Here is a 13699-nt window from a genome sequence, read left to right as displayed (position 1 = left end):
TTGAAACACTAAGTTTCACTTAGAGTTGATTGTTTTTTGTACAAGATGAAAGATACAAGTCTACTTTGATTTTTCTGCAGGTGGGGATCCAGGTTCTTTCAGAACCATTTGTTACACATGTTGTTGTTTGCCCCCTTCATCACGAATTGGTTATCCATAGCTTTGTGTTTATTACTGGGTCATCTATTCTCCTCCATTGGTCTAACTATTTCTTTGCAAATTCCAGGCTTTACCACTATGGTTCTGTAGAATAATTTGCATTAGAATACCTCCAGCTATGTTCATACTCCTTAGGATTGCTTTGACTGTTCATCTTCTTTTATGGTTCTACTGGTATTCCTAGATCTGGGATGTACAACATCAGATTTTTTTTATGGATACTGCACTGAATCTGTTTGTTCAATTTGGTACAGTAGCCATTTTCATAATATTATTTCTGCTAATACAGGATCGTGGAAAAATTTTTTCCACTATCTAGTGTTTCTTTCCCCTCCTCCTCCCCCCCCCCCCCTCATCCTACTCATCCCTCTTTGTGGTAGATATGTGAATGGAGCTGTCTGGGTACTGAAGTTGTGAGAACGATTTTTGTATTACAAAAGAACCCAACATGTATTAATCATTTGAGATGGTGATTATGAAGTTGGATTTTCTTTTCAAAATTTTACTGACCATTTGTGCATCCGGAATTAGACACAAATGGTCATGGAAGACATTTGAGTGGCACATGGATGGTGACGGGCATTTGTCAAGCTGTCAAAAGCATCTTGTTTTCACATGGAAAGAGCAACCTTTGCAACTCTTCAGCTCGTATATGGCCCACTTAGGAAAAACAATGTAAACAACTTTATTTTTAGGAAAGGCTTTCTGTAACCTACAAATTTTCCCTTTTATCTTCTGTTTAAAGCTGTATTAAATCAATCTATTATCATGTTATTCAATATGCAAACTATAAACCATAGGTATGTTTTATAATAAAATATTTTTTTCTGAGAACCTGGTTCCTCTTATTATGTCCTGCCCCTGTCAATATGTTTATTATATATTAGCTAAATTTCAAAAAGTAAGGGATCTGGCTGAGAAGACACATGGAAGTTATTCCAGGACTCAGGAGATTAAGGCAGAAGGACTGGACATTTGATGTAGTTTGGCTTTTACAGTGACAACCTATCTCAAAAGCAAGGATAGCAAGGAAGAAAGGAAGGAAGGAAGGAAGGAAGAAAGGAAGGAAGGAAGGGAGGGAGGGAGGGAGGGAGGGAGGGAGGGAGGGAGGGAGGGAGGGAGGGAGGGAGGGAGGGAGGGAGGGGGGAGGGGAACCATGAAAACCTAAAAGAAAACAGGGTAGATACATCATACTTTTATGTCCTTGACAGACTGCCTGTCTGACTTGTCCTCCCTAACTCTTTGCAAGAGGACATTCCATCTTCCTTGGGGCAAGGAACCATTGCACATAGTTTCCATACCCCAAGGCACACTGTAGCCTGCTATCCATATGCAGTTATTCATTAACCTTTTCCTGCCAAATGTGAAAAATAAGAGCTGAAGCGTGGCAAGGGCCGCTTTTCCATGTGAAAACAAGACGTTTGTGACAGTTTGACTAATGCCCGTCACCGTCCATGGGCCAGGCAGGGGAGCTGCAAAATGTACTTGACCTGCTCGCATTTGATGAGTGAACCTTCAGAAGGGCAAACAGAAATGTTGTAAGTAATTACAGGACAGTGCACAGCGGCGACTGGAAAGAGCAACGGGTGAGGAGCTCTGTTTCTAGAACCCTGTGCAGGCTTCTTGGGAAAGAACACAGCACTGTTTTTCTTCCTGTCTCTTGGGGTCCTCCAAAGTCAATCAAGCAATATCCTCAATGCTCCCCACAAACATCTTACATTTTTACTTCTATCATGAAAAATGATACTCTAGTAGGAATTTCTGTGATGAAGATAAAATTAAATCTCTGGCTGATTCCTAATGTGTTTTTAATAATCTGATGTGATATCAACTCTAACATACTCTAGCATTCCTGCCAAAGGTTTTATTATTTTGTAGAAGCTACTTTCAAGAGGATCTCCTTAAAGCTGTCCAAAAACCCCAAGAAATTCATACCCTCTGGCTTAAAGTCATTAGCATGCGAAACACACTTTTCAAGTACTTGAGATTTGATTTGGGAATACAATGAAGATTGCATCTGAGGCCTATCATGTTACCTCATTAGCAGGCCTCCATGACTGGTTTGTACTTGGCTGATCTGAGCTAATCTGTGGTCTCAGAATCATTCTCATCTTGTACTACATCTGGGACTGGCAAAGCATTATTGATAAGAAGGGTTTTCTGATAATTGTGGTGAATCTATAAATGGTGTGGGACCAGACTACAAGTTTTTATATACTATTGATTTCAATTTCTTTTGCATTGGTCAATATCTATAGCTTTCTAATTTATATCTAAATCTATAGATTTATATCTTTTATTTTTATGTTCCTAAGTTGAAGTTCAATAGTTTATCCTGGCTGTAGTATTTCATCCAAACTAGGCTCCTCCACAGGGTGCTCAGCTTTAAATGGGATAGGTTTAGTTTATTTTTTCTACTGAGGCTTTAGGGGATCATTAAATAAGTAGGCCAAAATTAAGAGCCAAAAGGAGTAGACAGTTGTAACCGATGTGCAACCAATGTCATGTGTGTCATTGTACACATAAGCCCACAGCTGCTTCCGACAAGATTAAGCATCCCAGCCTGCATCAAGGAGGAGCTCATAAGGTCCCACCCCTAACTGAGGAGTATGTCTGCCATGGAAGGAAGACTTGGCTTTCCTCAGAGACAGATGCCCTGGGAGTCTGTTTCCCCATCCTCTAAGAGATGGTCGTACATCCATGCACACATTGGCAGGACTGCATAGACTCTGGGTTTTAATTAAAAAGGAACAGAGGAAGGTGAGAGGGGAAAATGGTTGGAGAACTCGGGAAGGAGTCATAGGGCAGGGAAGGGAGAAGTGGAGTTGATCAAAACAAATTCGTGTATGAAATTCTCACACCATAAAATGAGCTTACAAGGAAAAGTTTCTACCAAGCCTGGAGAGAAATAGTTATATAGTAAGAAAATTTTTCATATGAATTGTATGTGGTAGTAGTGAGACTTGAAAATGCTGAACAAAGTTAACAAAGCTTTTTTTTAAAGATTTATTTAAATTTCTACTTCCCCCTCTCCTGTGTGTGTGTGTGTGTGTGTGTGTGTGTGTGTGTGTGTGTAGGTCAGAGGACAACTTGCAGGAGTTTGTTCTGTCCTTCTACTACGTGGATCCTAGGGATTGCTCTTTGGTCAGGTGGTCAGACTTAGTGCCAAGCATTTTTATCCAACAAGCATCCTACCAGTCAAGAATTTAATATTTGAAATGTTTTTTAAAAAATGAAAAAATAGAAACCCATATGTTATAAAGTTGATCTTCCAAATTTAACTACTTGACTGCAATTAGCAATAGGCATGACTTTACAAGGCCCTAACATAAGATTGTGCCTACTTAGTTGGGTGGTTGGTGGCACACACCTTTAATCCCAGCACTTGGGAGGTGGAGACAGGAGGATTTCTGAGTTCGAGGCCAGCCTGGTCTACAAAGTGAGTTCCAAGACAGCCAGGGCCATACAGAGAAACCCTGTCTCAAAAAGCAAAACAAAACAAAACAAAAAAGATTGTGCCTACTTTACAAGGTAAATATTTAGATGGATTAGAATAATTACTAATTCTTCTGACTCTTGAACTGAAGCTATGGAAGAAGATAGTCCTTGGGCAAGACTTTCTGTTGCTCAGGCAGCATCATGTTGCCTCTGTAGTCGTGGTGAACACATGGGCACTGCCTGTGCTCTGGAGCTAATGGCAAACCTCTGGAGCTAATGTAATGCACAAAAGAAGGCTTGGTGGAGAGGAGGATGTGCACAGACATGCATAGGTCTGCTTTCATTCACACCAATTCCAGATGCCATGACACTGGACACTGATTTGCAAACTGATCGGCCATGTCACTTTTGCCCTGGTCTCCTGGTGCTCTCTCCATGCAGAAAGGGTAAGTGTCCCTAAAGCAGACTATGTTCTCCATTGTTCCAGGACCTTCAACTGGCTCCCTTCTCCTGAGGGTACCTTCCAGGGCCAGGAAGCCCTGTGAGACCTTGTCCCTTCAGCCACACTCTCTGACCTTAACCGTTACTGCTCTCCTCCCTTCCTAAACACTGTCCCACCTCAGGTTCACAGACTTTTAGGAGGCCTCTGTCTGAGCTGTCAGAAATGATACGCTCTCTTTATCTTCACCCCAAATGTGAGTGTAACTATCTCAGAGGAACCTGAGGACCCCCTTTTTTTTCCTGCTAGTCACTGTTACCCTCCTACAGCTAGAATGTGCCCAGTGTGGGAGGCTTTCTTCTCTTTGTTTTCTGTTATATCCCAGTGTCTGTACCAGTGTCTGGCACAGGGCTGGGATCCAGTGCCTGTGAGTTTACATGATTAGTTTTGTGGTAATATTAGCAGAAAGTCCTGCTTTGCCAGACCCTGTAGCTTCATTTCATTTTCAGGAGGTGATGGATGCCCCTTATTCAGGAAACACAAACAACAAGTAAACTTAATTCAGACACATGAACTCCAAGGCCAAAAATAGCTCATTCTACATTCACATTCCAAGTTTGTAACATAATATATATTGAATTCACTAAGCATATTTTGAACAGTACTATTTTTTACTATCTAGGGCAGTGCTACTCAGTTTGTTTCCTGGACTGCACCATCAGTATTCCCCAGGGACCTGTCAGAACAGGTTCTTAGTCTCTGTCCCAGGCCACAGGGGTGGAGCTCAGCATCCTATGCACTCATAAGGCTGTGGGTGATCCTGGGGAGCCCCAAGCTCAAGAACATGGCTCCTTCCAGTCCCTAGACTTATTTAGCCTTAATGTCCTATACCTGCAAGTACTGTGAACTTAGGATAAGAACAGAGATGGTGCTCCCCAGAGAAACAGGTTTATTCGAAGAAACAGGGAAATGCATTGTAGGGTCTGCAGGCTGTGAAGGATCATAGAAGCATCCCAAGACATTGATTATGAGTGAATTATAAAGGCAAAGAGGAATCTGTGAGCTCTTACCAAACAAACATCATGGGTCAGGGTACCCTGTGGCAGCTCCAGTGTGATATCACTGGAGGACATAGCCAGTGCTAGGAAGGTGTCCTTGGGAAGACACCCTTTCAGAGTCAGTATAGGCATGATGGAGTTCCTGATATAACCCTGTTACAGGAGCATGTGATGGTGGTACTGGGTATGGAGGAGTTTCTCATAGACTTTTAAAATTCTTTAAAGTTTAGAGCTGTGTACACAGGGTATTCTAGTCAGAATTGTCTCAATTATTCTTTGGGTCCCAAGTGATTTCACTGAAACATTGACAAGTACCATGGTACAAATAGTATACGTGTGTTTTATGTAAAGCATCATATGACCTCTCTTAGTTAGATACCTTCTCCTGCCTACAAATACCTGAAAGTCATACTTTTGGACTGCAGACATTTTTTGTAATAAAAAGTTAAACAGCTTTTTCTGGAAAAGGAAAGGAAAGGAAAGGAAAGGAAAGGAAAGGAAAGGAAAGGAAAGGAAAGGAAAGGAAAGGAAAGGAAAGGAAAGGAAAGGAAAGAAAAGAAAAGAAAGGGAAAGAAAAGAAAGAAAAAGAAAGGGAAGGGAAAGAAGGGAAGGAGAGGAAAGGAAAGGGAGGGGAGGGGAGGGGAGGGGAGGGGAGCAGAGCAGAGCTGACTCTCCCCTCTGGTCCTCACATACACAGTGTCTATAAAACCAGGCAGAAAGTTGGTGTCTCTGCCTTCATTTTGTATCTGTCTCCTTTACTGTCTTATGAGAGTCGATCAGATTCCCACTCAACTCTGCGTGCAGACATGATGCTCACATGAAGACTGGCTGGACCAAGCGGCTCATCCTTCTCCTTCAAGGTTGAAAGTACAGGTAATGAAGGGACACACTGCCAGTATATTACTTATCAGCTTTCTTTCCCAATGCTTGGATGCAGACCATGAGAATGGTCTGTGTTCTAGACACAGCACAAGCCTACAGGCAGCTCACCGTTTGTGTCACTGATCCCTAAATTATTCTATGAAAGGAACCATGGAGCTCCCCAACCCTGCTCAACAAATATAGATAGAACTGGGCCTGGAATTATAGGACTTCTCCAGGGTCTCACAGAGCCAGCCCTGCGAACCAGGCTGAAGTGTTAGCAAGGCTGATTAATCAATTCTGTCTACCACTGCCCCTGCTCCAACTCCTCCTCTATTTATATGTGAGGCTCAGGTCAGAATCCTGAAGTCAGATCTGAGGATGCTGCTCCCTGATTTCACATTATAGCTACAGAGACCAAATCCCCTCCTCGATTTTCAGCATGGCTTTCTTGCTTTGGTTTCTGGATTAAAGGGCCAGTTGTCGCTCCCACCCCACCCCAGCTGCTTCTAGTGCTGGTTTAGATGAACCCCTAGTTAAACCTAGGTGTTGAGATAGTAAACACAGACTGGAGTAAACTGAATAAGGTATTTAGTATACACATACAGATGGTTATTTTGCTCTTATTCTTGATGAGAAAATAAGTAGAAAGGTTGGGTTTTGCTCAAAAGTATAAATAAGTGTATATGTTATTTTTTAGAAAGTTATATAGAATTAGTTGATTGATCTACTAATATAATGAACTTGTTTGGTCAATAAACATCTGAAAAGTAGGAAGAATAAACTATTTTAATACTATGTTTAACTCTCAATTACACCCACTTTGCACAAAATATATATGATCAACCTATTGATGAACAATACATGTAGATTTTTTTAGTTGATGTTTATATAACCTATATTTCACTAAACATCCATTAGTAACTCACAAATTAAAAAAATCTTAACTCTGTGATTTGTGGATTTGCTAATATGACATATTCAGACCATTTGTTTTAACTATGAAATCGCCATAGGTACTCCACACCATACCTTAAACTCAGCTCTTCTTTCTATTTTTCATAACCTCATATGTGACTGCCGCAGTCATGTGTACAGGTGTCACAGAAAATTCATCTTTTGAGGTTCTCTCATATCCATGAAGCTCTGGAATTGCTCTCTGTGGCAGGTTCAATAGACTGACATCTGCAGGGTTATGTACAAACCACCACACAGCCTACACCTTACCTATCACTCCATCCTGTCAGCTCTATGATTTTAACTCATATTGTGCGACTGTGGGTCAGACTATGAGCATATTGCAGTCCTAATTTCTTAAGACACTTTTCCTAGTAAGTGGGGTTTTATCTGCTGTTTATGTTGCTTGAGTGTCCATCAAATTGGTAAGCATCATAATCCCCACCAGAACGGACTGCTCGTTTCCTGAGGGTCAGCCCTCACATATTCATTTGGCCTCAAACCCTTTCTTTCCTGAGGTAAATTCTTCAGCAGGACTTCCAATCTAAGGGCAGACAAGCCTGTGCAGGCTTTGAAGGCTGTCTAAACCCTGTCCTTGAGCAATAATTTTTTGGGGTATGTGTGCTAAGCTGTAAGTTCAAGGCACTGTCCTTGGCAGTAGGCCACTGTTCCACTATCCCTGTTCTCTTACTTCCCTTGGGAGCCAGCCATTCTAGATTCTGCTCTCATCTAGCAAACCTTGGCTCTCTTTAATTTTAAGACCTCCCTGTCCTGGGTGTTTCTTCCTTTCTGAGATGAGCTCACACTTGTTTGTCATGGCTAGGGTCTGTGTCCCTAACCTCTGGGCAATCCATTCTTCTATGCAACTACAGCTGGGAACTGTGCAGTTGTTTACTACACAACCACTCATGGTCATAAAAATCAATTAGACTGTATGTATTAATTTTAACAAGAGGCATTTTCTAGTATTTTAGGCTTCCATCTTTCTGGCCTCAGGATCCTGATGCTGAAAAAGCATGCTAGTTCAGGCCTCCCTGTATCTATGTGGGAGAAGAAATATACTGTTCTAGAGAGTCAATTATTGGTTTTTGCCTGTATGCATAGCCAAAATTACTTCTGTTCTACCATTACTTATTCATACTATTAATAAAAGCTCAGAGAAATATATCAATATCATCAATGTAACAAAATGATGACTGTAAGCTAGGATTTGACTCTCTGGACCTTCCCTAACCCTAATCACAAACATGATTAAGATATGAGACCGTTGGGACCTCAGGAGTGGGATTAATGTCATAAAAATGAATTCATGAATGATTACTACAATCAAACAAGAGAATATTTCACCTGGAATGTATAGAGTCCAGATAATATGAATTTCAAAACATGTTTCTGGCATGAGGATTTTTTTCAGCCACTCTTGAAGAGTCAGTGAACCCATCTTTTTTTTTTTTTCCTCCAAGGCTTTGAATCCCTTCTGCAACGTGAAGCCGTGTTCCTCATCTCCTCTGTGAAAGTCACCAACAAGGTGCCTTCTGAGGAACAGAAGCCAGGCTCTTCCAGATTTCATGTCCTGGGACCTTCATTTTGAAATGTCCAGCCTTCAGGACTGTGAGGGGGACATCTCCATGAACTAGACATGTCCAGTCTTGAGCTTTTGCTGCTAGATAAACTGACTGATCCAACTTCATCTATTTATAAAGGAAAATACTTGAAATGAGATGGAAGGATTCTGACACCATGGTCTGAGGTCAGAGAGTGCAAAAAGGAAATAAAAACTGAAAAATATCATTGCCTTTCAATACCTTCTCTACATAATGGAAAATAGTGAAGGAAGACACAGTTAAGAAAGTAAGAAATTGTAGAAAAGCAAAGTATGAGGCAGACATAGTAGTATATCAGCCCCGAACACAGCTTGTCACATGTCTTTAACCCCCCTCCCCCAGCTCCTCAAAGGAGAAACATATAACTTAGTGTTCATGGCCCAAGCATCATCAGCATCCCTTATGTCCACTCTGTAATGACCTCTGTTTTATTGTACTTGCTACTCCATGTACTACACTCACTGTCTACAACTCTGTTTCCTCAGGATGTCTCCTTGTGGTGACTTAAGAGATTCCAGCATCAAACATACAATAAACCATGTAGGTACAGGCCAACTCTCTGGAGAGCTGCTTAACAAACAGAATCACAGCAGTTACCTGGACCTCTGGCTGCTTCTGAGTCCCTCTTACTGTCTGTGTCCAGAATGACCGCTAGCCCCACAGAGTCCGCCGGCAGGGCATGGCTGCTCAAGTCCACTCGTGTCAAGCTCCTGGGCTCCCATACGGAGCCCTCTGAGGTGCTCTGGGGTTTGTCCCCTCCAGATGCATTTGTTTCATGATTTTTCCTCCGTGGTCTCTGCACTATGTGTACAATACTCTGTTGTTCCAGGTCACAGTTCTGTGTAGGGGCCAGGCAGAAACACAAGAAAATGAAAAGCATTATTTGCAAAGAGAGCTTAAATTATCCTCCGTGCTAGAGTATATAAAAATAGTTTACTACTTAATAAGTTCAATTCCTACCAGAAACAGTGCCATTGAATGGAAAGCAAGGTGTGTTTGATTGACATATTAACATTTACTCTGCCAATGGGGCCACAGAAGGTATACATTGCATGTGACAGGCAAGCAACATGGAACTAGGGCTACATGTAGACAATTGAAAGGAAGTTAACAACTATGGAAACATCAGAAGATGGTGAAACTTAGTAGGAAAGCAGATCCCAATGTATCCATAAGTGCCCTGCAAGTCATACTCACTTAAGACCAATTTACCTCTCGAGTGCTTTGTCCTTAACTCATTTAATTTAAACGCCGGTAGTCATTGTTGCTTTCTAAAAGCACTGAAGGTTATTATCAATTACAGGGTACTTCTACGCAGAATCATAATGACTGTGCTTGTGGCTGACTATCCCTTCCTGACCTTGCTGCTATGAGCAAGCATACTGTGGTACCAATGAGGAAGCTGGTGAAGGGTTTGTCTGCCCTTATGCATACCTGTGATTAAAATCAGTAACCACTTAAAATAAAACCTTCTGTGCTCCTATCTTGTTCTTTATGAACAGGAGCCCGTAAAACCTAGAATAAAAGTTAAGAGTCAGATATTTGCTAAGGCAAGACCCAGACTACCCTAGTTGTCAAGCCCCACTTTAGAGTTAGTAGTAGCTAGAAACACCATTCTTCTGCCTTTTCTAACAGAGCCAGGATCTGGCTCCTCCTTTAATGCCCACACCTCTGTGCTCATTGGTTTATTGCTATCCTCTGTCATTGTGAGAATGGTCAAGAGATACAATCACACAAAAGACACAGTGCATTCTTCCTTCTCCTGTGTCTTCCTTGAACAACTCTTTACTGTCACCATCAAAACTCTTTGAGAATTGTGACCTCTGCCACTTAACTGAATCTACCACCAAGGACACTGCAGCTTGGTGTCTGCCTTCACGAGTGAGAAGATGGCTAGAGTGTTGGCATTCCAACCTCTTGCCATCTTCCTGCTCTTGCTTCAATAACTCTGACAGGCTTGCTCTGCTCTTAGTCCCACACTCTCTCCATAGTGGCTCTTACTCAAAGTGTAGCTATCTCCTACCCTTATCATTCTCTGTCCCCAAGGCCTCTGCTACCTAACCCCCTATTTCTATCAAAGCACTGCCTGCAAATTTCCACAGCATCTCAAGCACCCCACTCTCACCCCACCCTTGCCCTGTGCTTTAGTTTCCACATTGACAATAATATCGGGAGGATCAAAGACTGCTCTGGAGACCGAGAGACATGTAAAGGACCCAATCCCTATCATAGATCAGTCTTGAAAATGGAAGGCCATGGCCCTACCTTGTTTATGAATGTGGTCTCAGAATTATATTTAGTTTTTCTACTCCTATGATCCTGATGGAAAGCACACACAGAAGGCAGAACATGCAAACAGTATAAATATGGAAATTCTGGGAAAATCTCAGCTTTCTATGTTCTAAAAAAAATAATAATTAAAAAGAATTCCTCTCTGCTTAAGATCTCTTTGGATGCAAAAGGAGCTTGGGCATATTTTCTGGGGCAAGTGAGGAAGAAATCTGAGAAATGAGCTACCCTCTCATCTCATGTCCAGACGTCTCTTGCATTCGGAATGCTCAGCAAAGGGATTTCAGCAGGTACAGTGGTATTTACAGAACATATTTCTAAGTCTCCATCCATGGTTCTGAGATCTGTAATTGCTTAATTCTTTAACTCTTTCACAGAAAACACTGTTGATCTGGAGGTCCCTTTGCCAGATGGTGTACTTGCATGTCATGCCAACACAGCCCAGAGCCATGCTAATAGCCAATTCCATGGACAGTAAGCTAGATAAAGTTCAGCTGTGTGGCCATTCCAAGGCCCCAGTAATATTCAGTTCACACAGTAGTCAAACCCTGCCCCCTCCCCCAGGTTTCAGGGCTAGAGATTTTAGGTAGGAAGAACGACAAGTGAAGCTATCCAGTATGATTGCATAGTCCCTCAGAGTCAAAGCAATCTCCCCATAAACACACTAATATTCTTGGCAGGAAAGCAAAACAAAACCATTGCCTAATAAGCAAAGACAATATATTCAGTTTTTAGTTTGTTTATAATAACTTGTTTCCCTAAGAAGAAGGACAGTGGCTGAGTGTTTTATAAGCAAAACAGGTTAAGAATTCCTCCAGTTGGGCAGATGTTAAATTTCAATCAGTGTGGTAGACCTGTTGGAGACTGAGAGATCCATTAGTGTCTCAAGCTCCCTCCAACAGGACCTGTGGTACACTGCTATTACTCCGGAAAGTAACAACCAACTCTCATCCAGGCAGCCAGAGTCTGAGAATACCTAAAGTGAAGACAAAGCAAGCAAACGCTTCCTTTTTATTTCAGAGTTTGATACTCTAATTAAGACCTTGGAAATGAGAAACGCTCTGAAGACTGGATGATGTTTATCTACAACACAACTCTGTACCTGAGGCTCAGGGAGCATTTTGGAAAAGGAGGGCAGAAAGATGGTCAGAGCCAAAGGATCAAGGAGTTTGCTATGAGATTGTATCTCCTAGAAATTTCAGGAGCTGCACCCATACACTCTCACTAACATGACTGCCTAAACACGAGCTGAGCAAGAAGGACACCAATAGACGTGCTAACGTGGACAAGGCCTCAACCCAGGCAGAGAAATGTCCGCAACAAGGCATGCTGAGAGTGGGTGAAACAGTCTTCCCCAGGGAAGAGCACAGGATTGTTTATCCAATACCAAATGGTTAACTCTGAAAACATACAAATGGAAACATTATACAGATAAAATATGTTCTATTTATATTTTAGTAATACATATATGTGTGTGTGTGTGTGAGTTTATTTGGGTGAATATACATATATATGTTAGGGGTATATGTGTGTGTGCATCTATGCACATTTACATGTAAATGTTAGGAATATATGTGTGTATACATGTATATGTATATGTGTGTATACATCCATGTTGAGAATATGTGTGTGTGTCAATGTCAGTATACCTATATGAATGTTAATAAAAAATAGGCCATGAATTTTGAGAATGATCAGGGGGAATGGAGGGAGGAAGGGGGATATAATATATAATTATATAAGAAGTAGATAAAAATGTTCTTGAAGTCTGAAGCCTTGAAAAATAAGAATATTCTGACAACAAAAGTTACTAGAAAATGGGAAGTTATAAGCAAGTTACCAGATGCTCCACACGGAGCCTCAGAGAACAGCCTCTGCCAGTTTCTAAGGAGATGCTGGTACCAGAACAGCCTGCCCCACAGAGAGCATGAGATGCCCCACAGAGAGCATGAGCACAAGTATCTGCTGAGTCTGAGCAGCTCTTCCAAAACTCAGATGCTGAAAGTTGATAACCTGTGTGATATCAGTGATGGAGGTTCTGTAGGAAGTGAGCAAGTCTTCAGGGTGGAGGAGGCATAGCATCCTTGTTAGCTGGAGCCTGAGCTTGGGGTTCCCAAATGTCAGGCCTATCAGAAACAAATGTATGTTCTTTATAAGTTTCCTGAGTAAGGTATTCATGTAGCCACATAGTCTAGTAAGAAACAATACTGCTAATGGGTTAGAACTCTGCTCAGGACACAAAAAGCTAATTGCACATCATTTATTGTGGCCACTGCTGTTCTCATTTCTACTGTGTGGAAACCAAGGAGCCAAGGAGCCACCAAGGAGTTAAAAATGGGCCCAATGTCACCCAGTCTTCAGTGTGAAAGGAGGCCTACCAGCAGCTTTATTCAAGCTGAGTCTAAAACAGAAATGGAGACATGGGTTGGGTAGAGTGAGTCTACCAGGGTTACTGTGAAAAGTGGGCCTAGAAAGGCCGCAGAGTCAGCACAGGGAGGAAGGATTGAGAGAAGCAGCCCCATACCAGTGCGAGGAATTCTAGAGAAGGAAATTCTCAGGCAGGGTAAGGACGGAGATTAATTCCCAGGCTTGGAGGCACAGAGTTGCAATTCCAGTGACCAGCTGATCCTGGGGCTCACTGGGTAGCTAACCTCGCTTACTTGGTTGGATACATCCAGGCAGTAAGAAACAAGGACTCAAACAAAAAGAAACAGTGCCTGAGGAATGAAGCCCCAGGTTGGCTGACCTTTGACCTCCACAGAGGCTGGGAACAAGCTGAGGCCACGAAGGTGGGAAAGGTGGGAGTGGGCTACAACTAACTGTTTTGAAGTTTTGTTTTGTTTTGTTTTGTTTTGTTGACTAGCGAGACCTTCCTCGTGTGAATGTGACCAGTC

General features: G+C 42.0%; 1 protein-coding gene across 5 annotated transcripts in view; it reads right to left on the bottom strand.

Moving 5' to 3' along the window:
* The window catches only part of Prkn (parkin RBR E3 ubiquitin protein ligase), a 1247011-nt gene that overhangs the window by 826902 nt on the left and 406410 nt on the right, over positions 1-13699 (bottom strand). For all 5 annotated transcript variants that reach the window (XM_029471043.2, XM_021186390.3, XM_021186389.3 and 2 more), the window contains one exon: positions 9114-9354. In XM_029471043.2, the coding sequence (XP_029326903.1) occupies positions 9114-9354 (241 nt within the window). The remainder of the gene's footprint in view (positions 1-9113; positions 9355-13699) is intronic.

The sequence above is a fragment of the Mus caroli genome, unplaced genomic scaffold (assembly GCF_978045245.1).
Source record: "Mus caroli unplaced genomic scaffold, Mus_caroli_1 scaffold_18, whole genome shotgun sequence".
NCBI classification, from domain to species: Eukaryota; Metazoa; Chordata; class Mammalia; order Rodentia; family Muridae; genus Mus; species Mus caroli.
This window is presented reverse-complemented; position numbering and strand designations above follow the sequence as displayed.